The sequence below is a fragment of the Nomascus leucogenys genome, chromosome 11 (assembly GCF_006542625.1).
Source record: "Nomascus leucogenys isolate Asia chromosome 11, Asia_NLE_v1, whole genome shotgun sequence".
Classification (NCBI taxonomy): Eukaryota; Metazoa; Chordata; class Mammalia; order Primates; family Hylobatidae; genus Nomascus; species Nomascus leucogenys.
In genome coordinates, this window is record NC_044391.1 from 21,247,541 (window position 1) to 21,273,330 (window position 25,790).

At 36.6% G+C, this 25,790-nt stretch overlaps 1 protein-coding gene across 4 annotated transcripts in view; it reads left to right on the forward strand.

The window, feature by feature from the left end:
• Positions 1-25,790, forward strand: part of CDK14 (cyclin dependent kinase 14) — a 600,472-nt gene that overhangs the window by 124,707 nt on the left and 449,975 nt on the right. For all 4 annotated transcript variants that reach the window (XM_030822052.1, XM_003252399.4, XM_004089552.3 and 1 more), the window contains 2 exons: positions 2,144-2,389; positions 25,538-25,632. In XM_030822052.1, coding sequence (XP_030677912.1) covers positions 2,144-2,389; positions 25,538-25,632 — 341 coding nt within the window. The remainder of the gene's footprint in view (positions 1-2,143; positions 2,390-25,537; positions 25,633-25,790) is intronic.

The following is a 25,790-nucleotide window of genomic DNA, read 5'->3' on the forward strand; positions in this document are numbered from 1 at the left end:
ATTGTTTTCTGTTTTCTATTTTATTTGTATCCACTTTCTTATTTATTATTTCAGTCTTCTCCTTATCTTGGTTTTTATTTTATTTATTTTATTTATTTATTTATTTATTTAGTATTTTAAGGTGGAAGCTGAGGTCATTGCTTTGAGACTTTTCTTCTTTTCTCTAGTCATTTAGTATTACAATTTTTCCTACAGCTAAAGTACTACTTTAGCTGAATCTCACCATTTTCATATTTTGTGTTATCATTTTTATTTAGTCCAAGATGCTTTCTAATTGCCTTTCTCTATTAATTTAGTCATCAACTATTTTCTGTCATCCTTATCTTTTACTTTCTAAGTAATTTGATTTCAACGTGCCCTTACTTTTTTTTTCTTTCAAATTTTCTGTGTTTGCAGTTCATTGACTTATCAGGCCCATGTATTTATAATTTAATTGCCTTAGTGATGTGGATGGTTTCTTATTTACTGCCTTCAAGTCCTTAAGAAGAGCACAAAAACCCTTAAAAATATTGCATGCTCCAACATACTTGTAGTAAATTTTTACTTTTTGATCATGACTAGAGGACTCTGCCTTGAGTCTTTTAAAAATATCTTCAGCTGTTTTCTCACATGCTAAAAAGTATGATAATATTCTTCTCATTTGACTTAGTTAGAATTCAGCCTGTGCCTGGTAGTTGAGACATACTCTTAGGGTTGATGTTTAACAATTAAAAAATTTTTGTTTCAAAAACTTGAAATGGCTTAATCATACATACTTCTCTACTTTAGTGGTTTTTAAAACATTACGTACGTTGGCATATTTATTATAAAATTCACACAAGAGTGTACCAAAAATTGCTAATCTTACCCATTCAGTTCCACATGTCTGGAGATACCTGATGTTAATAGTTTGGTATGTTTTCCTGTATACTTTTCACCATGCTCATACACTCACAAATATCTATATCTGTGCATCTGTGTCTGTATTTATATCTGTATCTGTCTATATCCATATACATAGCTGCATTTATTCCCCACATGGAGTCATTCTATACATATTAGCTCTGTGTATCTGTGGGTTCTGTATTCACATAACCAACCACGGATCCAGTATGTATTCAAAAACTTAGTATTTTTACCTTAACAATGTGGGCTTTTCATAAATATCTTCTGTTTTTCTGCTTTTGATAGCATATAGGGATGTGGGAACTTTTTATAAGAAGAAAAACGTTTAAAAACAATTTTATTTAGAGTTATATTTTCTTTAGAGAGAACAATTAAATTAGCTAGCTTTACAGACAAGCCAGAGGCCATCAAATTATTTAATAAAGACAACAAAGTCTCCAGAGTATCGGAAGAATGACAGGCTTAGAACTAAAGTAAAAAGCAAGGAGCAAAAGTCACAGAGACTAAAATAGAATGAGAGGGTGGGGAAGGCTGGGTGGGAAGAGAATGGGTGAAGAAGCAAGAAGAAGGGAAGGAAGTGGAGGTTTAGTGGAGTAATGTAAACCAAATTTTGAAATGAATGCTTTTCGGTGTTTTTCTTTTACAATGTTATTTCTTTTTATCCATTAGCTTTGAAATAAAGGAAACCCCCACCATTGTCTTCAGTTCTTTAATATCTCTAACCATTAGCTCCATTCATTCCAATTTGGAGATGAAATCAAGATGGGGACAGATTTTAAGCATACATATTCATGCATAAAACTTTTAAACAACATAATGCCCTTTCCTTCTCTAGCCTAGGTTAGCTGCTTACATGATGACCCATCAGTTAGTGTCCATCTGATTTGCCTATTTTTTGTTTTTTAAATTAAGGCCAGTTACCCAACCTCTTAATGATTCAGAAATAAACCACTTCCAGTCAGATGGTAAAACATGTGACAGAGTTCAAGAATCATCTTAGGGTACTACTAGCAGCCTGGGCCTTAAGTTTCTCATTTTAGAGGTAGATTTTTTAGTGTAAGCTCTAAGTGGGTATAAACAGAATGATTGTGAGGATTTTTTTGTACTGTAATTTATGCTGATGCAGCTTTTAGAATGTGGGCTTTTTGGGTATTTCCTGAAACTGAAATTGGCATGCTTTCTAGAGTTATATGTTGGCATGTTTAGTGATATTAAAGTTTCAGTGAAGAGTTCTGAATTTAATTTCTTCTTTTCTCAGATATGTGTCACAAAGATGTCTACACGGAACTGCCAGGGAATGGACTCAGTGATCAAACCCCTGGACACAATTCCTGAGGATAAAAAAGTCAGAGTTCAGAGGACACAGAGCACTTTTGACCCATTTGAGAAACCAGCTAATCAAGTAAAGAGGGTGCATTCTGAGAACAATGCTTGCATTAACTTTAAGACCTCCTCCACTGGCAAAGAGTCACCTAAAGTTAGGCGGCACTCCAGCCCCAGCTCGGTAAGTGCAATCTTTTTGTTTATCACTGGGTAAACAGAAGGAATAGCCTTCTTATGATAGCATGCTGTGCTGGAAGACAGCAGGAAACTTTATCAGTGCCTTATTATGCATTCTCTCCCAGGGTGGTTGAATGTTTTGGAAGAGAGAGAGCAAACTATATATGGACTCCTTATTTATAAGCACTAAGCAAGCAAATGAATGAAATGATTCAACTTATTTTTGGAAAAATCATTTTTCCCCCTTAATTGTTTCTAGTTAGAGGAATTTATAATTAAAAGTCTTTTGTATTTCAAACTCTTGGAGAGGTTATTGAACTTTACTGTGTAGGCAGTAAGGATAGTTTTGAAATTAGCAAATTCACAAGGAATTTCATTGCAGAATAAATATCAAAATTCGTTCACTTGTGTTAATCCAGTTTTTTGGGGGGTGTAGTCCACCAGTCTTTCTCATGTGACTTCCATAAAATGACAAATTGAAGTTCTTTTCCAGGACAAAGCCCTGTACTGAATGGAAAATGCTAGAGTAGAAATCTGTGTAGGGTAGATTCAACAGGACCAAAGGAAAGAGAACGTCCAGAAAGAAGTGTCAGAGGGAAACAGACTTTAGATATAACTAGTGATTTACAAGTTAGAAAGGAACACACCAAGAGAGAATATTCTCTGTTATATTTCTATTCTCAAATACATTTTTTCCTATTTTTTGGCTTAAATTAATATACATTATTTACAATTGTATGATAATGTAAATTTTGGTCATAGGGAAACCACAAGTGTGCTATGAATAAATTTCCTTCCTTGCACAACTTCTTGATTTTCTTAGTTGTCTTTGTCTACTTTTCCTTTGTTCAAATTAACTAATTTTAAACACAATTTGAGTCCTGCAACTATGTGACAAGACTGTAAAATGCCTCCAAAACAAATCAGGTCATCTATCAGTTTTTCTCCCCCACTGAGATTGCCCTGGCAGTTCTTCATAGTCCTAATTTAATATAGATTGGTTAATCTCTAATCCTATAGTCATAAGGCTTCCTTTTCTGAGAATTTTTTCCTCCTTTTTTCATGTTAAATACCCATTCTCTGGGTTACATGTCTTACTTGTTCTTGGTTTATTTCATTGTTTTAAAGTATATCCTCCAGTAGCTTCTTGAGAAAGGGTGATGGGGGGTTTGCCATATGACTGTTTTTATCTGTTGTTGATTACTTGATTAATAATCTGGCCGAATATGTGATTCTGTTTAGAAAATAATTTTTTCTTAGACTTTTGAATACCTTGTTTTATTGTTTTCTAGGTGCCTAGATTGTATGGAAATCCCTAGACTATTCTGGTTTCCCAATTCATCCTTTATCTGCTTTTTTGTTTGTGGAACTTTCTAGGACTTTCTTTTCATCCCTGGTGTCATCCTTTTTCTTGGTATCAATGGGTGTTTTCAATTTTCGAGTTAATTTCTTTCAGTTTCAACAAGTTTTCTTATATGTTTATTTAATTTTTTAAATCTTCTCTCTCTTTTAAGATGACATTTTTATTAGTTGGATGTTGGCATTATTGGATTGACCTTCTAGTTACCTTATGTTTTCCCTATTATTTTAAATCTTTTTTTCCCTACCTTCTGGGTTTAACTTTTAATTTTTAACCCTTCAGTTGCATTTTTAATTATACTAATATTTATTTCCATGAACTCTTTCTCATTCTTTGAATGCTCTTTTAAAAAGTATCCTGTTCTATTTCAGTGAATAACGTATCACTTCCTATGTTTCTGAGGATACAAAATGTAGCTTGGAGAATTTTTTTTCCTTTTACATATTCTCTGAATTATTTCTGGATTTCCTTTGAGTTTCTTGTTTCTGTTTATTTGTTTTGGTCTCTGCCTTACCTGTTGAGATTTTTGGTGGGTCTGTGTCATGCGTCTTGGAGAGAAACTGTTGGCTGTCAGTTTATGTTATGAGTAATGTACTCAGAAGTTAATTGGAAGCTCTGTGCCTGGGTGGCTTGTCAGTTGGTGGGCTTCAGCATAGGGACTCTTGGTGAAGACCTAGTCATCTTATTTAAGTATTCTCTTTTTTTTATTATTATTATTATAATACTTTAGGTTTTGGGGTACATGTGCACAATGTGCAGGTTTGTTACATATGTATCAATGTGCCATGTTGATTTCCTGCACCCATTAACTCGTCATTTAGCATTAGGTATATCTCCTAATGCTGTCCCTCCCCTCTCCCCCAACCCCACAACAGTCCCTGGAGTGCGATGTTCCCCTTCCTGTGTCCATGAGTTCTGATTGTTCAATTCCCACCTATGAGTGAGAACATGCGGTGTTTGGTTTTTTGTCCTTGCGATAGTTTACTGAGAATGATGGTTTCCAGTTTCATCCATGTCCCTACAAAGGACATGAACTCATCATTTTCTATGGCTGCGTAGTATTCCATGGTGTATATGTGCCACATTTTCTTAATCCAGTCTATTGTTGTTGGACATTTGGGTTGGTTCCAACTCTTTGCTATTGGGAATAGTGCCACAATAAACATACGTGTGCATGTGTCTTTATAGCAGCATGATTTATAGTCCTTTGGGTATATACCCAGTAATGGGATGGCTGGATCAAATGGTATTTCTAGTTCTAGATCCCTGAGGAATCGCCACACTGACTTCCACAATGGTTGAACTAGTTTACAGTCCCACCAACAGTGTAAAAGTGTTCCTATTTCTCCACATCCTCTCCAGCACCTGTTGTTTCCTGATTTTTTAATGATGGCCATTCTAACTGGTGTGAGATGGTATCTCACTGTGGTTTTGATTTGCATTTCTCTGATGGCCAGTGATGATGAGCATTTCTTCATGTGTTTTTTGGCTGCATAAATGTCTTCTTTTGCGAAGTGTCTGTTCATGTCCTTTAAACCAACAAACATCAAAAGAGACAAAGAAGGCCATTACATAATGGTAAAGGGATCAATTCAACAAGAAGAGCTAACTATCCTGAATATATATGCACCCAACACAGGAGCACCCAGATTCATAAAGCAAGTCCTAAGTGACCTACAAAGGGACTTAAACTCCCACACAATAATAATGGGAGATTTTAACACCCCACTGTCAACATTAGACAGATCAACGAGACAAAGTTAACAAGGATATCCAGGAATTGAACTCAGCTCTGCACAAAGTGGACCTAATAGACATCTACAGAACTCTCCACCCCAAATCAACAGAATATACATTTTTTTCAGCACCACACCACACCTATTCCAAAATTGACCACATAGTTGGAAGTAAAGCTCTCCTCAGCAAATGGAAAAGAACAGAAATTATAACAAACTGTCTCTCAGACCACAGTGCAATCAAACTAGAACTCAGGATTAAGAAACTCACTCAAAACCACTCAACTACATGGAAACTGAACAACCTGCTCCTGAATGACTACTGGGTACATAATGAAATGAAGGCAGAAATAAAGATGTTCTTTGAAACCAACGAGAACAAAGACACAACATACCAGAATCTCTGGGACACGTTCAAAGCAGTGTGTAGAGGGAAATTTATAGCACTAAATGCCCACAAGAGAAAGCAGGAAAGATCCAAAATTGACACCCTAACAACACAATTAAAAGAACTAGAAAAGCAAGAGCAAACACATTCAAAAGCTGGCAGAAGGCAAGAAATAACGAAAATCAGAGCAGAACTGAAGGAAATAGAGACACAAAAAACCCTTCAAAAAATTAATCCAGGAGCTGGTTTTTTGAAAAGATCAACAAAATTGATAGACTGCTAGCAAGACTAATAAAGAAGAAAAGAGAGAAGAATCAAATAGATGCAATAAAAAATGAAAAAGGGGATATCACAACCGATCCCACAGAAATACAATCTACCATCAGAGAATACTACAAACACCTCTATGCGAATAAACTAGAAAATCTAGAAGAAATGGGTAAATTCCTTGACACATACACCCTCCCAAGACTAAACCAGGAAGAAGTTGAATCTCTGAATAGACCAATAACAGGTTCTGAAATTGTGGCAATAATCAATAGCTTACCAACCAAAAAGAGTCCAGGACCTGATGGATTCACAGCCGAATTCTACCAGAGGTACAAGGAGGAACTGGTACCATTCCTTCTGAAACTATTCCAATCGATAGAAAAAGAGGGAATCCTCCCTAACACATTTTATGAAGCCAGCATCATCCTGATACCAAAGCCTGGCAGAGACATAACCAAAAAAGAGAATTTCAGACCAATATCGTTGATGAACGTTGATGCAAAAATCCCCAATAAAATACTGGCAAACTGAATCCAGCAGCACATCAAAAAGCTTATCCACCATGATCAAGTGGGCTTCATCCCTGGGATGCAAGGCTGGTTCAACATATGCAAATCAATAAATGTAATCCAGCATATAAACAGAACCAAAGACAAAAACCACATGATTATCTCAATAGATGCAGAAAAGGCCTTTGACAAAATTCAACAACCCTTCATGCTAAAAACTCTCAATAGTTAGGTATTGATGGGACATATCTCAAAATAATGAGAGTTATCTATGACAGACCCACAGCCAATATCATACTGAATGGGCAAAAACTGGAAGCATTCCCTCTGAAAACTGGCACAAGACAGGGATGCCCTCTCTCACCGCTCCTATTCAACATAGTGCTGGAAGTTCTGGCCAGAGCAATCAGGCAGGAGAAGGAAATAAAGGGTATTCAATTAGGAAAAGAGGAAGTCAAATTGTCCCTGTTTGCAGATGACATGATTGTATATCTAGAAAACCCCATTGTCTCAGCCCAAAATCTCCTTAAGCTGATTAGCAACTTCAGCAAAGTCTCAGGATACAAAATCAATGTACAAAAATCACAAGCATTCTTGTACACCAATCACAGACAAACAGAGAGCCAAATCATGAGTGAACTCCCATTCACAATTGCTTCAAAGAGAATAAAATACCTAGGAATCCAACTTACAAGGGATGTGAAGGACCTCTTCAAGGAGAACTTATTTAAGTATTCTCAAATGTCGCTATCTCTTGATCTTGTTTTCGTTACTGGGTGTTTCTCACAAAATGGACTTACCCAATTTATTTTTTACAGGACATGTAAACCTAGCTGTCACTATTCTGAGATGATCAAGAAGGGACTGAGGACCCTTCAGTTCTCTATGCAGACTTTCTCATGATTTTTTTTTTTCAGTCAGTATGACTCTTCAATCTGATACCCACTCTGCCTGGAATCCAAGCCCCAGCTGAATTCTCTGATTCAACCTCTTCAGAGAATAAATCTCTGGGGGGACTAGGAAGGGATAGGGGGCTGGCCGAGGGAGACTAGGGGCAAAGACCTCCACCTTCAATTCACTCCAACTAATCATATCATTTGTAGCCCCAACTTGAACTTCAGTTTCCAGTTTGTGAGTGTTTTTGGGATTCTGAAGTGTGAATTGACTTATTTCTTACTGGCTTATGCCTTGGATCATGTAGGTATCAAGGTTTTTTGTTTTTTTTTTTCCCCACTCATCCTAGGCAATGTGACCTCCCAACCATTTGTGTCCTGTCTTTGCATTTTTATTTCTGTCTTATCTCTAGTGTTCTCTTTACTCATTTTAATTGCCCTTATGGCTTTTAATTTTACTGTTGTTTTAGTATTAATTGGTAAAGGGGAGAGATAAGTACATGTGTTCTAGCCATCAAGTTTTACTGGAAATTTTCACTGTTTCTCTATTGTATTTTTAAATTTCTTTAGATCCTCTTGGGCTTACCCTTTCCTGATTCACCTTGGGGTGAATTTTTTTTTTATATATGTTAGGTCATTTATATTACTTTGTGTGGGAACTGCTTTGCTTTCTTTTTATTTTAGGAATTTTTGCTTCAATTCAATGTGCCCTGGAAAAATGTCTTTTCTCTTACCTTATCAAACTGGAAATGGCTTCATTTTCTCTTTTAGCAGGATGCTATAATATCCTGTTTTTTTTTCTGAGTCCTTTCTGTTTGCCGCCGTTTTAAAAATGTATCTTTTCTTTTTTTAAAATTATACTTTAAGTTCTGGGGTACATGTGCAGAATGTGCAGGTTTGTTACGTAGGTCTATACTTGCCATGGTGGATTGGCTGCACTCATCAACCTGTCATCTACATTAGATATTTCTCCTAATGCTGTCCCTCCCCTAGCCCTGGTATATGATGTTCCCCTCCCTGTGTCCATGTGTTCTCATTGTTTAACTCCCACTTAATGAGTGAGAACATGTGGTGTTTGGTTTTCTGTTCTTCTGTTAGTTTGCTGAGAATGATGGTTTCCAGCTTCATCCATGTCCTCACAAAGGACATGAACTCATCCTTTTTATGGCTGCATAGTATTCCATGGTGTATATGTGCCACATTTTCTTAATCCAGTCTATCATTGATGAGCATTTGGGTTGGTTTCAAGTCTTTGCTATTGTGAACTTTGCTGCAGTAAACATACGTGTGCATGTGTCTTTATAGCAGAATGATTTACAATCCTTTGGGTATATACCCAGTAATGGGATTGCTGGGTCAAATGGTGTTTCCAGTTCTAGGTCCTTGAGGAATTGCCACACTGTCTTCCACAATGGTTGAACTAATTTACACTCCCACCAATAGTGTAAAAGCATTCCTATTTCTTCACAGCCTTTCCAGCATCTGTTGTTTCGTGATGGTTTAATGATCACCATTGTAACTGGCGTGAGATGGTATCTCATTGTGGTTTGTTTTGATTTGCATTTCTCTAATGACCAGTGATGATGAGCTTTTTTTCATATGTTTGTTGGCTCCATAAATATCTTTTGAGAATTGTCTGTTCATATCTTTTGCCTACTTTTTGATGTTGTTTTCTTTTTTCTCTTGTAAATTTGTTTAAGTTCTTTATAGATTCTGGATATTAGCCCTTTGTCAGATGAATAGATTATAAAAATTTTCTCCCATTCTGGAGTTTGCCTGTTCGCTCTGATGATAGTTTCTTTTGCTGTGCAGGAGCTCTTTAGTTTAATTAGATCCCATTTGTCAATTTTGGCTTTTGTTGCCATTGCTTTTGGTGTTTTAGTCATGAAGTCTTTGCCCATGCCTATGTCCTGAATGGTATTGCCTAGGTTTTCTTCTAGGGTTTTTATGGTTTTAGGTCTTACGTTTAAGTCTATAATCCATCTTGAGTTAATTTTGTGTAAGGTGTAAGCAAGGGATCCAGTTTTGGCTTTCTACATATGGCTAGCCAGTTTTCCCAACACTATTTATTAAATAGGGAATCCTTTTCCCATTGCTTTGTTTTTGTCAGGTTTGTCAGAGATCAGATGGTTGTAGATGTGTGGTGTTATTTCTCAGGTCTCTGTTCTGTTCATTGATCTATATATCTGTTTTTGTACCACTACTATGCTGTTTTTGTTACTGTAGCCTTGTAGTATAGTTTGAAGTCAGGTAGTGTGATGCCTCCAGCTTTGTTCTTTTTGTTTAGGATTGTCTTGGCTATGCGGGCTCCATATGAAATTTAAAGTAGTTTTTTCCAGTTCTGTGAAGAAAGTCAATGGTAGCTTGATAGGGATAGCATTGAATCTATAAATTACTTTAGGCAGTATGGCCATTTTCATGATATTGATTCTTCATATCCATGACCATGGAATGTTTTTCCATTTGTTTTTGTCCTCTTATTTCTTTCAGCAGTGGTTTGTAGTTCTCCTTGAAGAGGTCCTTCATATCCCTTGTAAGTTGGATTCCTAGGTATTTTATTCTCTTAATAGCAATTGTGAATGGGAGTTTACTCATGATTTGGCTCTCTGTTTGCCTGTTATTGGTGTATAGGAATGCTTGTGATTTTTGCACATTGATTTTGTATCTTGAGCCTTTGCTGAAGTTGCTTATCAGCTTAAGGAGATTTTGGGCTGAGATGATGGGGTTTTCTAAATATACAATCATGTCATCTGCAAACAGAGATAATTTGACTTCCTCTTTTCCTAACTGAATACCCTTTATTTCTTTCACTTGCCTGATTGCCCTGGCCAGAACTTCTAATACTATGTTGAATAGGAGGGGTGAGAGAGGACATCCTTGTGTTGTGCCAGTTTTCAAAGGAAATGCTTCCAGTTTTTCCTTATTCAGTATGATACTGGTTGTGGGTTTGTCATACATAGCTCTTATTATTTTGAGAAACGTCCCATCAACACCTAGTTTCTTGAGAGTTTTTAGCATGAAGGGCTGTTGAATTTTGTCAAAGGCCCTTTCTGCATCTATTGAGATAATCATGTGGTTTTTGTCCTTGGTTCTGTTTATGTGATGGATTATGTTTATTGCTTTGCTTATGTTCAACCAACCTTGCATTCCAGGGATGAAGCCGACTTGTTCGTGGTGGATAAGCTTTTTAATGGGCTGCTGGATTTGGTTTGCCAGTATTTTATTGAGAATTTTCGCATCCATGTTCATCAGGGATATTGGCTTGAAATTTTCTTTTTTTGTTGGGTCTCTGCCAGGCTTTGGTGTCAGGATGATGCTGGCCTCATAAAATGAGTTAGGGAGGATTCCCTCTTTTTCTATTGTTTGGAATCGTTTCAGAAGGAATGGTACCAGCTCCCCTTTGTACCTCTAGGAGAATTCGGCTGTGAATCCTTCTGGTCCTGGATATTTTTTGGTTGGTAGACTATTAATTACTGCCTCAATTTCAGAACTTGTTATTGGTCTATTCAGGGATTCAACTTCTTCCTGGTTTAGTTTTAGAAAGGTGTATGTGTCTAGGAATTTATCCATTTCTTCTAGATTTTTTAGTTTATTTGCGTAGAGGTATTTACAGTATTCTCTGATGGTAGTTTGTATTTCTGTGGGATTGGTGTTGATATCCCCTTAATCATTTTTATTGCATCTATTTGATTCTTCTCTCTTTTCTTCTTTATTAATCTGGCTAGCAGTCTATTTTGTTGATCTTTCAAAAAACCAGCTCCTGTATTCATTGATGTTTTGAAGGGTTTTTCCTGTCTTTATATCCTTCAGTTTTGCTCTCATCTTAGTTATTTCTTGTCTTCTGCTAGATTTTGAATTTGTTTGCTCTTGCTTCTCTAGTTCTTTTAATTTTGATGTTAGGGTGTCAATTTTAGATCTTTCCTGCTTTCTCTTGTGGGCATTTAGTGCTATAAATTTCCCCCTACACACTGCTTTAAATGTGTCCCAGAGATTCTGGTATGTTGTGTCTTTGTTCTCGTTGGTTTCAAAGAACATCTTTATTTCTGCCTTAATTTCTTTATTTACCCAGTAGTCATTCAGGAGCAGGTTGTTCCGTTTCCATGTACTTATGTGGTTTTGAGTGAGTTTCTTAATCCTGAGTTCTAATTTGACTGCACTGTGGTCTGAGAGACTATTATGATTTCCATTCTTTTGCATTCACTGAGGAGTGTTTTACTTCCAGTTATGTGGTCAATTTTAGTGTAAGTGTGATGTGGTGCTGAGAAGAATGTATATTCTGTTGATTTGGGGTGGAGAGTTCTGTAGATGTCTATTAGGTCTGTTTGGTCCAGAGCTGAGTTCAAGTCCTGGATATTTTTGTTAATTTTCTGTCTAATTAATCTGTCTAATATTAAAGTTTCCTACTATTATTGTTTGGGAGTCTAAGTCTCTTTGTAGGTCTCTAAGAACTCACTTTATGAATCAGGGTGCTCCTGTATTGGGTGCATATATATTTAAGATAGTTAACTCTTCTTGTTGCATTTATCCCTTTACCATTAGTGATGTCCTTCTTTGTCTCTTTTTAGCTTTGTTGGTTTAAAGTCTGTTTTTTCGAGTGCAACCCTTGCTTTTCTTGCATTCCGTTTGGTTGGTAAATATTCCTCCATCCCTTTATTTTGAGTATATGTGTGTCTTTGCACATGAGATGGGTCTCCTTAATACAGCACACTGATGGGTCTTGACTCTTTATCCAATTTGCCAGTCTGTGTCTTTTAATTGGGGCATTTGACATGTTTACATTTAAGGTTAATATTGTTAGGTGTGAATTCGATCCTGTTGTTATGATGCTAGCTGGTTATTTTGCCCGTTAGTTGATGCAGTTTCTTCATAGCGTTGATGGTCTTTATAATTTGGTATGTTTTTACAGTGGCTGGTACTGGTTGTTCCTTTCCATGTTTAGTGCTTCCTTCAGGAGCTCTTGTAAGGTAGGCCTGGTGGTGACAGTTTCTCTCAGCATTTGCTTGTCTCTAAAGGATTTTATTTCTCCTTCCCTTATGAAGCTTAGTTTAGCTGGATATGAAGTTCTAGGTTGAAAATACTTTCGTTTGAGAATGTTGAATATTGGCCTCCACTCTCTTCTGGCTTGTAGGGTTTCTGCAGAGAGATCTGCTTTTAGTCTGATGGGCTTCCCTTTCTGGGTAACCTGAGCCTTCTCTGTGGCTGCCCTTAACATTTTTTCATTCATTTCAACCTTGGTAAATCTGATGATTATGTGTCTTGGGGTTGCTCTTCTTGAGGAGTATCTTCGTGATGGTCTCTGTATTTCCTGAATTCGAATGTTGTCCTGCCTTGCTAGGTTGGGGAAGTTCTCCTGGATGATATCCTGAAGAGTGTTTTCCAACTTGGTTCTATTTGCCCCATCACTTTCGGGTACATCAATCAAATGTAGATTTTGTCTTTTCTCATAGTCCCATATTTCTTGGAGGCTTTATTTGCTTCTTTTCACTCTTTTTTCTCTAATCTTATCTTCTCGTTTTATTTTGTTGAGTTGATCTTCCATCTCTGATTTCCTTTCTTCCCCTTGATTGATTCAGCTATTGATACTTGTGTATGCTTCATGAAGTTCTCGTGCTATGTTTGTCAGCTCCATCAGGTCATTTATATTCTTCTCTAAACTGGTTATCCTAGTTAGCAGTTCGTCTAACCTTTTTTCAAGGTTCTTAGCTTCATTGCATTGGGTTAGAACATGCTCCTTTAGCTCAGAGAAGTTTATTACCCACTTCCTGAAGCCTACTTCTGTCAGTTCATCAAACTCATTCTCCGTCTGGTTTTGTTCCCTTGCTGGTGAGGAGTTGTGATCCTTTGGGGGAGAAGAGGTGTTCTGGTTTTTGTAACTTTCAGCCTTTTTGCTCTGGTTTCTCCCCATCTTCATGGATTTACCTACCTTTGGTCTTTGATGTTGGTGACCTTCGCATGGGGTCTCTGAGTGGACATCCTTTTTTTGATGTTGATGCCATTCCTTTCTGTTTGTTAGTTTTCTTTCTAACAGTCAGGCACCTCTGCTGTGGGTTTGCTGGAGTTTGCTGGAGGTCCAATCTAGACCCTGTTTTCCTGGGTATCACTAGCAGAGGCTGCACAACAGCAAAGATTGCTGCCTGTTCCTTCCTCTGAAAGCTTCATCCCAGAGGGGCACCCACCAGATGCCAGCCGGAGTTATCCTGTATGAGTGTCCATCGGTCCCCACTGAAAGGTGTCTCCCAGTCCGGATACATGGGGTTCAGGGACCCACTTGAGGAGGCAGTCTGTCCCTTATCAGAGCTTGAACACTGTGCTGGGAGATCCGCTGCTCTCTTTAGAACTGTCAGGCAGGGATGTTTAAGCTCTGCTGAAGCTGTGCCCACAGCTGCCCCTTTCCCCAGTTGCTCTGTCCCAGGGAGATGGGGGTTTTATCTCTAAGTCCCTGACTTGGGGCTGCTGCCTTTCTTTCAGAAATGCCCTGCCCAGAGAGGAGGAATCTAGAGAAGGAGTCTGGCCACAGAGGCCTTTGGCCTGGCCTTGCTGAGCTACAGTGGGCTCTGCCCATTTCAACCTTCCCAGCAGCTTTGTTTACACTGTGAGGGTAAAACCACCTACTCAAGCCTCAGCAAAGGCGATTCCCCCACCCCCACCTAGCTTAAGCATCCCAAGTCGACTTCAGACTGCTAAGCTGGCAGCGAGAATTTCAAGCCAGTGGACCTTAGCTTGCCGGGCACCGTGGAGGTGGGACCCGTGGAGGTGGGACCTGCCGAGCCAGACCACTTGGCTCCCCGACTTCAGCCCCCTTTCTAGGGGAGTGAACGGTTCTGTCTCCCTGGCGTTCCAGGTGCCACTGGGGTATGAAAAATAAACTGCTGCAGCTAGCTTGGTGTCTGCCCAATGGCTGCCCAGTTTTGTGCTTGAAACCAAGGGCCCTGGTGGCCTAGGCGCTGGAGGGAATCTCCTGGTCTTCCGGTTGCAAACACTGTGGTAAAAGCACAGTATCTGGGCCAGTCTCTCATGGTTTCCCTTGGCTGGGGGAGGGAAATCTCTTGACCCCTTGTGCTTCCTGGGCACGGTGATACCTTACCCAGCTTTGGCTAGCCTTCCGTGGGCTGCACCAACTGTCCAACCAGTCCCAGTAAGATGAACCGAGTACCTCAGTTGGAAATGCAGAAATCACCTGCCTTCCGTGTTGATCTTGCTGGGAGCTGCAGATGGGAGCTGTTCCTATTTGGCCGTCTTGCCAGCAAATCCTGTCTGCTGCCTTTTTGTTCTCTCCCCTGTTGTGATAAGAAGGGGTACTTTATTATGTTTCTTTTTTTTTTTTTTTTTTTGGTGTAAAGGTTAATTTCCACTGGATTCTGAATTGGGCAGAAAATGGAGACATTAACCCTTTTTGCATAACGCAATTTTACATCCTCTGCAGCAGTGTAAAGGTTTGATCGGTTAATACCCATGGGAAGCATGGGAAAGCAAGATAGCCTTATAGACACAGGTGTTATTTTTAACAGTGCTTAGAGGATGTAACAATGGCTGATAAGCATCAAAGGAAGACCCTGTTTCCTTAAGGGTCACCGTGATTTATGTCATACTTTTATTTTATCATTATTTCTTTTAAAATATTAGTTATCTTTTATAGGCTCCAAGAGTAGAGCTGAAAAGGAAGGAAAACGTGATAGAAGTGTGGCATTGCAGCCACAGTTTTAATGAGGAAAGCATTGTTTTTTGGAAATACTGTGGTAGAAACTATTTTAAAATACCATGCCTTCCCAGCCATATACATCTATATGCTCTTCACATATAGGCCATTATATATTAGGAGCCTTAACTGAAATCAAGGAACCAAGAATGCCTTGACCTCAGTGGCCATCATGCTAATGTAACTGGCTGATTGTTTTTTTTTCTTCAGATAGTGGCCCTTCAAAATTCATGCAAAATATAAAGAATGGGATTTTATTTATAGTATTTTAAGAGGGTGTTTGACAGGTTTTTAAATTTTTTTCAGACATATATTGAGTGCCCACTTTTCCTAGGACTAGTCCCTGTGTAGTGTTTAATACTGTCACTGATATGACAAACCTTCCCTCCCTTATTCCTGCCACCTCCTCTAACCCAGCTGTGCTCCTCAGTAGCTGCAGTTCTTGGGAGTACTACGGGAGATTTCCTGTCTTGCTGGACCAATTTAGAAGGGATTTCATTGAGTTGTGCTGTCATAAGCTGATCTTAAAGAGGGCATATTTTCAGAAACTCATATTTAGTTTAAGGTCCTCTCTACATTCCACAAATTGCTCCAAATTTACCTCTTTTCATCACCATAAAAATCTATATCCCATGATAGGCAGGCCTAATTTGGGAGATGTGGGAGGAGGGTGCAAACCTGCAAATGAGAGTTTCACTTCAGTTTTTAGATACTTGTTCTTGAGGTGTGGTTGGTGTGTCATCTTGGCATTACTCCCTCTTCTGGGGAGTGGAAAATTCCCAGGTTAGAACCAAGCCCCCTTGACAGGTTGTTACCATGTGTGGTGTTTGGATCCATATCTCTCTGCAGCACCTAGATCTATTTTATAACCAAGTTACCTATCAATGATGCGTTACCTTAGTGTGGCCGTAATAGGGCTATCAATGCTGGGTGATAAAGCTTGTTCTGGAGATCAAAGGCAAAATAAAATTAGCCCAGTCAGGTTTGACTTTAAATCCCTATTTAATGGAGTCACGTGGTTCTGATTGACTCCTTACTCTCTCACCCTCATACCCACTCTCACAATTACAGTATAATGTGCTGGAGAAGTGATTCTCCATTGTGGTTTTCCTCAATTCAGGGGGTACTCAACAATGTTAAGCAAAGGGTTATGTGTGAGGGTTAAAATCAATTTTCAATGATGTCAGTATGAAGCTATGGACATTCTTACTGGATATCAGGGTATCGTTACAGTGAACACTGAAGTATACTCATGAAGTTTATAAAAATTGCAGTTCAGACACCCATCCTTGCTTCTGCGAGTGAGGTTTCAATAGAAGACAGACCAAAGTATGTTTAATATTTCCTCCATGTGGGTGAGATTTAGGACTCTGTGGGAATATTCCACCAGTGTAAAAGTAACAAAGAAAATCATTCTCAATTCTGATAATCTTGGTTTGAATTCTAGTTCTGCCAGTAACTATAGGATTTTAGATGAGTTACTTTATTTTTCCAGTCTATAAATTATTCATGTTCAAATGGGGATAGTAATAGAACCAACCTCATGGTGGTATTATAGAGATTAAGTTTATGTAATACATATAAAATGATTAGCTTAAGGCCTGGTACATAATCAGTTGATATTAGCTAGTTGTTGTTATTATTATTACACAGACAATGAACTAGAGCTGTCAAGGCTTAAGAACACCTTTATGGCAGGGTGACAAACATTGTCCAGCCAGAACATTACGTGCACTTTTCATTATCCATGTCAGTGTTCCCCTCCTTTGGCCCAGATAATTGACGGTTCTCTATACTTTTATTAGGTTTTTAAAAAAAGTGTTAACATCATCTCATTAAATTTCACGTCTATGTAGTTAGTGTCTGTTAGAAATTGCTGATTAGCCCTCTGTATTTCCGCGTCTCTAAAGTGGTATCTCAAGCCTACACTCTAAGTAGGGAAGCGATAAGCAGAGAATAGTTGTCCCATAAAGCTGCTTCTCATCTATCCACACACCTGACATCAAAAAGCCAAAGATAATGTTTAAGGTTGACTACACCTTGGTTTGATCCAGCATCTTTATTTAAATGTGATGATTTAATAAAGTTGCAAGGAAAAAAAGACAAAGGCCTCCACTTTAGTTATAAACAAAAATCCTTCTGAATTCTTCTTTTTTTTTTTTTACTCATTTGGTAGGAAGAATTTTATTATTGACCTCTTTATTTGGCATTTGGATTCCTTATTTATGTATACAGTAATTACAGATCAGACCATTTCTGCATACTTAAAATAGGAGACTCACTTTATAAGAATCTAACTCTCAAAGCGGAGACTGTCTCTTAGATGCGTCCTATTCCATAGGCCTATTCTTTTGTAGACTAGGAAAAGTTTTAAAGAGAATTACATGCCTTTGATTCTTCCTATGGAGTCAGCATGATTGATTTGTAAGTTACAGTGTATTTCCACAATGTCTACCTATCAGTTTCACAGGGCAAATAATACTGTTTTACCACAAAATGTGGCAAAGTATTAATTTTCTGCCATTGTAGTGTTAACAGAATATAGAATACAACCATAGCAGTTAATGCATCCAAATCCAGTTAATTAGATAGACTACTTTGTACCATTAGCATCTTCCTTTACTAAATCTTTCTTGTGAATGAATGGAGATTGTTTTTATTAAAAATTTTTTTGTTTTTCTAATTTCCTCAGTTCAGTTTTTTCAAGTAGTAAGTTTAATGTGGTCTATGTCTTAAAAACAATTAACTCTTTTATACAAAGCTATCTATGTAGAGTGAATATATCATTTTTAGAAAATTATTTGTGCCTTTCCAGAAAGAGAAAATTTTGGCTTCCTATTCTCTTGCCAAGTGGTGACTGTGTCTTATACTTACTCTAAGTAGTCATTAGCAGTTTATCTCCTAATAAGAATGAAAAGATAATTTTCCACTGGTGTGTTTTTCTTTAACTTAGATTGCATTCATTCTTAAAGGAGCACAAAAGCAAACACACAGACCTCTCATTCTGATTTTAAATAATTTAGAGTGGAACTGTGAACACAATATTTTCCCCATTGAAGATCATTTTATACTGAAGTTTAATATAGGTTTTTAAATTTCTATTTAAAACTTGGGCTCAGGAGGGTGATGGTAAAGTGTGACATTCACAAGCTGTTTCCTGGTGATGAAAAATGCATGAGAACATAACCCACACAGGACTAGTCAGGCGACTTTGAATGTAATTTTCCATTAAATTTTACTTGATTTAACTCAACACATGGTTTGTATCTTACAAATTTCTTGAAGAAAAAAATAGGTGGTCCTAAGTGAATGTAATGCTTAAAGAGCTCATCATTGTAATCATAGTTTAAATTACATGGAACCAAGTTAAAATTCCTAAAAAAAAATTTTACAGCCTCTCCTCCCTTCTCCTCCCTCCGTTCCTTTCTATATTAATTTTTGAAATATCTTTGTCCTTCATATATATATACATATATATGTGTATGTATGTGTATATATATGTAGAGAGAGAGAGAGAGAAAGAGTGTGTGTATGTGTGTTATGGGCTGAATGGTGTTCCCTTAAAATTCATATGTTGAAGTCCCAGCCCCTAGTACCTTAATAGGTAACCGTGTTTGAAGGTAAGATTTTTAAAGAGGTGACTAAATTAAAATTAGGTCATTGGGTGTGACCCTAATATAATATGACTGGTGTCCTTGCAAGAAGTGTAGAGACACCAGGGATCCCATCAGCCAGAGGGAAGGCCATGTGAGGACACATGAGAAGGTGGCCATCTGCAAGCCAAGGAGAGAGGACTCAGGAGAAACAAACCCTGCCAAAACCTTGATCTTGGACTTCTAGCTTCCAAAACTGTGAACAAATAAATTTTTGTTGTTGAAGCCACCAAGTATGTGATGTTTTGTTATGACACCTCTAGCAATCCATACATATGTATAAAATAAACCCTTGTTATTTGGTTTGGATTTTTTCTTTAAACACTGTTAATTTGTGTTGCTAGTTTTGTTTTCTCATACTGAGTGCTAGCAAAATTTGTGCTGCTAGTTTTGTTTTTGCATACTGAGTGCTAAATGGGAGCAGATTACTTAGATGACTTTAAGAAAAAATATTTAATTGAAATTCAGTGTATGGTCTTGGGCAAATCGGTGTTTCTGGGAGGTTTTCATTTTTATATATTTATATTAGAGTAAATGATGCCGACAGTGTTATGTAGCTCTAGGAGCTCTGATTTTGTGAAGGCAGGAATTCTATTTTTGGTCTATATTTCATTATAAAATTAGTAATCATGGAGCTTGAGGAGGAATTGACCCCACATTGAATGCTTGGTCAGGAAATGGGTTACTATTATGTCCAGCTGTGCAGATTGAGTACTTGACTCTGGAAGCTTTCTTGTAGCACTTACTAATTTTCCAGCAGTTCTCTCAGCATTTGCCACAGTCATTCTTACATTGAAGGTGCCACTGTCTAGAGATAGCCTGGATTAATAGTTGAGACTCTCAGAGATGAACTTGTTTCTTCTCTTTTTATTAGCATTAATGATGAGTAAGAGTAGTTGCCTGATAATATCTCCTCAGTCTGCACAGCTTTAGGCTACCTTGTGCTGTATACACCTGGAAAGATCTGACTTTAGATTTTGCAAAAATCTGTTTAGTTCCACACATAAATTAAGTTCTTTTTCATTACACAGAATGAGGAAACAACCTCATGGAGGTTTATTGTGTAGTGGGTTGACTTCAACCATTGAGCCTTTAGGATATTTACAGGTGAATTGGGTAGTAGAAAATTTTAATAAGTACCTGTTTTCAACAATCTCTGTGGCATTAATTTTAAGCCCCTAACATTTGGACATATTTACAGATATATTTGTTATTGTAAGGATTAACATAATAGGTTACTATTTTATGGAAGAGATTAGTATCTAAAGCACAAATGCTTGTTAATAACTGCCAAATAGTGGAAGTTAGGTGGTTTCCTGTCTTGTTCTTGCATTTAAAAGTAATGGATCAAATATTTTACCATTTAATATGAGGTTTGTTACAGGTTTCTATAAAAATAATAATTGAATTTGGACACTTTCCTTTGTTACTAGGTTACATAATTTTTTCATTTTATTTCTGATACACAGTATACTGAATTTTAAAAATTGTTTTTCCAGATTTTTCTCTTATGTAGTGAAATATATTAGTAATTTTTTTGAGGTTGAACCATTTTTGAATTCATGAAATAAATCTCATTTGGCCATGGTGTACTATTCTTGTAGCACGTTTGCAGAAATTAATTTTTAAAATATTTCTTAGAATTTTTGTTCCTATGTTTGCGATACTTGGCCTTTTGTTTAATTAGTTAATTTTGGTAATGGGGTTTTGCTAGTTAGAAGTATTTTATATTTTTATGCTATCTGCTTCATACAACTTAGTATATCTGTTTCTTAAATTTTAGTAGAAGTTGCCCTTAGAAGATTGTATTTTTAAGATTAATTCTTTAAATTTATTCTGTTTATTGTGTCTTAGTTTTTGTATTTTGCTTAAGTGAATTTGGGTAATTAATTTTTTCTAGAAAGTATGTACTAAATTTTGAATATTTTGGTATAAAGCTGTTCATGGTATTCCAGGTTAATTAACGAAAACAAAAACATTCGTTCTTAAACTGAGTTATGTTCTCGTTGTATTTCCAGTGTTTATTTAGTTCTCTTTTTAATGAGACTTTCCAGATAATTCTCTATTTTAATGGTCTTTACAAATAGCATTTGGTTTTATTAATCATGTTTATTATACTTTTGTCTTATATTTTACAAATATCTTTTTTTGTCTTTATTAATCTCTTCCTACCGTGTTCTTTGTTGCTTCTTTTCTAGCTGCCATTAAAAGTCTAAATCATACTGCTTTATTGTTTTCTATTATATGCATATATTTAAATTTTCTTTTATGTATTGATTCGGCTGCATGCCATAGGTCTTAAATGGTCATGCTCTCATTGTCATATATTTATGAATTTTAAGTTTTGATTTTTTTAAACTCATGTTGTTGAACTATTCAGCTTTAATTTTTTTATTTCAAAAAAAAATTTATTGTATATATTTAAGATACAAAGATTGAGTATCCCCTATCTGAAATGCTTGGTACGGAGGTATTTTGGCTTTAAGATTTTTTTGGGGCCGGGCACGGTGGCTCACGCTTGTAATCCCAGCACTTTGGGAGGCCGAGGGGGGCGGATCACGAGGTCAGGAGATCGAGACCATGGTGAAACCCTGTCTCTACTAAAAATACAAAAAAATTGGCCGGGCGTGGTGGCGGGCACCTGTAGTCCCAGCTACTCGGAGAGGCTGAGGCAGGAGAATGGCATGAACCCGGGAGGCGGAGCTTGCAGTGAGCCGAGATTGCGCCACTGCACTCCAGCCTGGGCGACAGAGCGAGACTCCTCTCAAAAAAAAAAAAAAAAAGATTTTTTTGGATTCTGGAATATACATGAGATATCTTAGGAAGGGGACCCCAAGTCTAAACATGAAACTCACTTATGTTTCATATATAGCTTATATGCATAGCCTGAATGTAATTTTATACAATATTTTAAATAATTTTGTGCACCTATCACATGAGGTCGGGTGTGGAATTTTCCACTTGTGGCATCATGCTGATGTTCAAAAAGTTTCAGATTTTTGGAACATTTTGGTTTTAAGGTTTTTGGATTAGGGATTCTAACCTATATAGCGTGGTGTTATGGGATACATATAGATAGTAAAATGATTACTATAGTGAAGCAAATTAACATATCTGTCATCTCATATAGTACCCATTTTTTGTTGTTGTGGCAAGAACAGCTAAAATCTACTCATTTAGCAGGAATCCCAAATACAGTACAATGTTGTTAATTATAGTCTTAATTTCTAATTTAATTACATTATGCTCAGAAAAAGCAACTTGAAATGTTTTTGCAGGTTTCAATATTGAGATCATCTTTGTGACCTAATCTATGATCATTTTTTGGTGAATTTTAGATGTGTGCTTGAAAGAATATAAATATTTGAATATGTATATTAATTAAGCCACTGTTTCTAATATTTGAGCCCCATATATCCCTTAATTATTAGTTACTTGCTTGCTCTGTCAATTAGTAGTGTGTGCTTGTCTTTCATTATCACTTCTTTCTCACTTTATTGCTACCAACAGTTGTTTGATACATTTCAAAACTATGTTATTTGGCCTTTACTAGTTTACTAGTTTATTAGACTTCTTGGTGGATTTTTAACATTCATTTTTTATGGGAGATATTAATTTAATCTATTTATTGTTTTGTAAATTCTGTTTTGTCTGCTGTCAATACTACTATAGGTATTATTTTTAAAAATGCTTACTGGGCTATATTTTCCCCTTACTCCTTTATTTTCAGATTTACTCTTTTTTAACCTCTTCTTAATAGCATATTGCTAGATTTTCTTTGTTTTTTTTTATTTTTTAATCTGAGAGCTTTTCCTTTAATAGGGGAAATTGATTCATTTATGTTTATTGTAATCATTGATATGTTTGGATTTAACTTTATTCTTATTTTATAAAATTTTACTTTGCATGCTTTCTTATTGAATATGCCTCTTCCTCTAACCTCTCACTCCTTACCCTCTTCCTCTTTCATTGCATTTTTTTCCCATTCCCCTCTCCCCAATTTGTTTGGGATTTGTATACCTTATTTATATCAATTTACTGATTCCTTTTAAAGGTTAAGAAACATCCTAAAACATATGCATTTGGTGTTTCAATCTGTATCTGCAATATATTCTCATTTATTCAAGAAAGCTCAGTGTGCTTTTATTTCTCCTTTCCTACTGTTCCTTGCCTTTTCCCCCATCACTCCAACTACATCTTATATTGAGATAATTTTATATCTAGATTTTTTTTCTGTGGGTAGTAAAATTGTTGTGTTTCCATGTTTCACTTGAGGGACTGTCTTGGGTATAGTATTAATTATGCAAAATTATTTTTCCTTTTAATTTTGAAAATATTGCTTAACTGTCTTTTTGCAGCTATTACAATCTGTGACAATATGCTTGCTGAATAATTTTTCTATTTAGATGCAACCTCTCCCTGAAGTTTTCTGGGAGAGTTCTGTTTAGCCATTGAGCTTATTACTTTTTTAGTCTCTGGGGTTCAAGCAATTCTCCTGCCTCAGCCTCCCGAGTAGCTGGGACTACAGACGTACGCCACCACACCCAGCTAATTTTTGTATTTTTAGTAGAGATGGGGTTTCACTATGTTGGCCAGGATGGTCTCGATATCTTGACCTCGTGATCCGCCTGCCTCTGCCCCCCAAAGTGCTGGGATTACAGGTGTGAGCCACCGTGCCCAGCCTATTTAAAGTTATCCTTACCTTTGCAATGTTAACTTGCCTTCCAAGGTTTTAGCTTATCTGCCCACTGAATTTTATCCTTCTCTTTCAGGATGTTGCTTTTCCTAAAACGATTTGTGATTTTTGGTTGTATACTCATATTTGTACTTGAGAATCACTGTCAGCTTATTTTATTTTCTGTAAATTGTCTCTACTGATTGTGTGAAAGGGATTACAGCTTGGGGGATGGGGAGACATTGCTTTTTCTCTGGGTATTGGCTACTTGAGTCCTTGCTCTGCTCAGATACCACACTCTAAGCCTTCTCCTGTGCAGATGCCTCTGCAGCTTGCTTGGGAGGACACTGCAGTCTCAACTGTTTATGTGTTGATTAGTCTCATGTTCACCTAGAGGTTCTTGCTTCTTTTATTTAATAGTCTTCCCCTACATGGTCAGGCTTTTCTCTGAAGTTTTTATTCTGATTACCTTCTTTCAGAATTCTTCAAAATTTCTGGTTAGATATTGGCACTCTTTTTTGTTTTCTGCTTCTAATTCTGATTTATTGTTTTTGAAAAATAACTTTTAAGTCATGATGGGGTATTTTGGGTGGGAAGAAAGTAAGAAACATGTATTCAACTGGCCACATAAAATCCCAATAAATAGTGGGAGTCAGAATCATTGCCCACATGTTGTGTGTTTTTTGATATGTGGTACAGGAGTATACTCAAAAGCAGTGTTCAAGCCCAACTTGAAGAATACAAGTTCTAAACTTCTAAAGTTGGTTATTTATAAAGTACCACAAATATTAGCAACTTTTAATGAATTATATATATATTTATATTGGAATAAATCTCTTTAATAAGATATTTTTCATTCCTTATATAATTATCATTTTCTAATATGCTTTGGTATTACCCTTTTATATAATAGCAACAGTATAATAATAGATCGTTTCTTATTGAAATAGAAGGTGAATGCTTCTCCACCATGGAGGACAACACTCCCCTTTTCTTGCTCCATAGTTAAAGTTGGGGTGGGAGTTGAGTACAAAAAGATTGATGAGGTCACTCCCTCTTAGCATTTTTTTTGGTCCTGTTGGGATGTGACCTGTCTTAAGAGTTATTTTGTGGCAGCTATACCTTAAGGATTGATTTATGTATGTATAAGAGAGTTCCATTTTGTATTAGTGATACCTGAGTGATACATCTTCTGATTATCTGTTTGAATTATCACTAAAAGGTATCAGAAGAGTACCTTTATATAACTGAATATTATACCATCATGATTTACAACGGGATACAGTAAATATTTTCAGCTTTGTCAGCCATATGATCTGTACTGGAACTACAGCTCTGTTGTATTTTGAAAACCATGAAACAATATACAAGTGAATGACCATGACTGTGCTTCAGTAAAACTTAAGAACACTAAAATTTGATTTTCATATTATTTTCACATATCATGAAACTTTATTCTTGTTTTGCTTTGTTTCCTTCAACCATTAAGAAAGGTAAAAACTATTCTAAACTTATGGGATATCCAAAAACAGGTGGTGGGCTGGATTTGACCCATGGGCCACAGTTTGCCAGCTCCTAATTTAGAAGATTGTATAATAACATGTAAAGTGTTCATAATTGATTGAGTAAAAAAAGGGAGGGGCAGGTTAAAAAACAGTAGATATAGTGCAATTTCATTTATGTAAGAAAGCAATCATCAGCTTACAGATAGCACTGGAAGAACACATATCAAAATATTAACAGTGGTTCCCTGGTTAGCTTATGGGAATAATTTCATTCTATTGTGTTTTTTTGCATTTTTTTGAGTTTCGTACCCTGTTTATTATGTTGTTTTGAAAAATAAACATGTACGCCAGAAAAAACAGTTATTTAAAAAGTGACAGAGAATCTGTACATTCTTAGCAAAATCAGGGTATTTGTTGTTAATTAATTTGATACAATCTGTTTTGTTTACCCTGTGCTTCATTTTTAGCCAACAAGTCCCAAATTTGGAAAAGCTGACTCATATGAAAAGCTGGAAAAACTAGGGGAAGGATCTTATGCTACAGTATACAAAGGGAAAAGCAAGTAAGTTCATTATTTTTGGAATATTTCACATGTACAGTGTATCTGCCCTCTTATTACTAAATAGCATTTTATTTAAATAATTATTATTTAATATACAATAGATTTTCCTCCCTCAGAGTGCCCTTTTCTTTTTTTTGGCAAGTGTGTAAAACTCATTG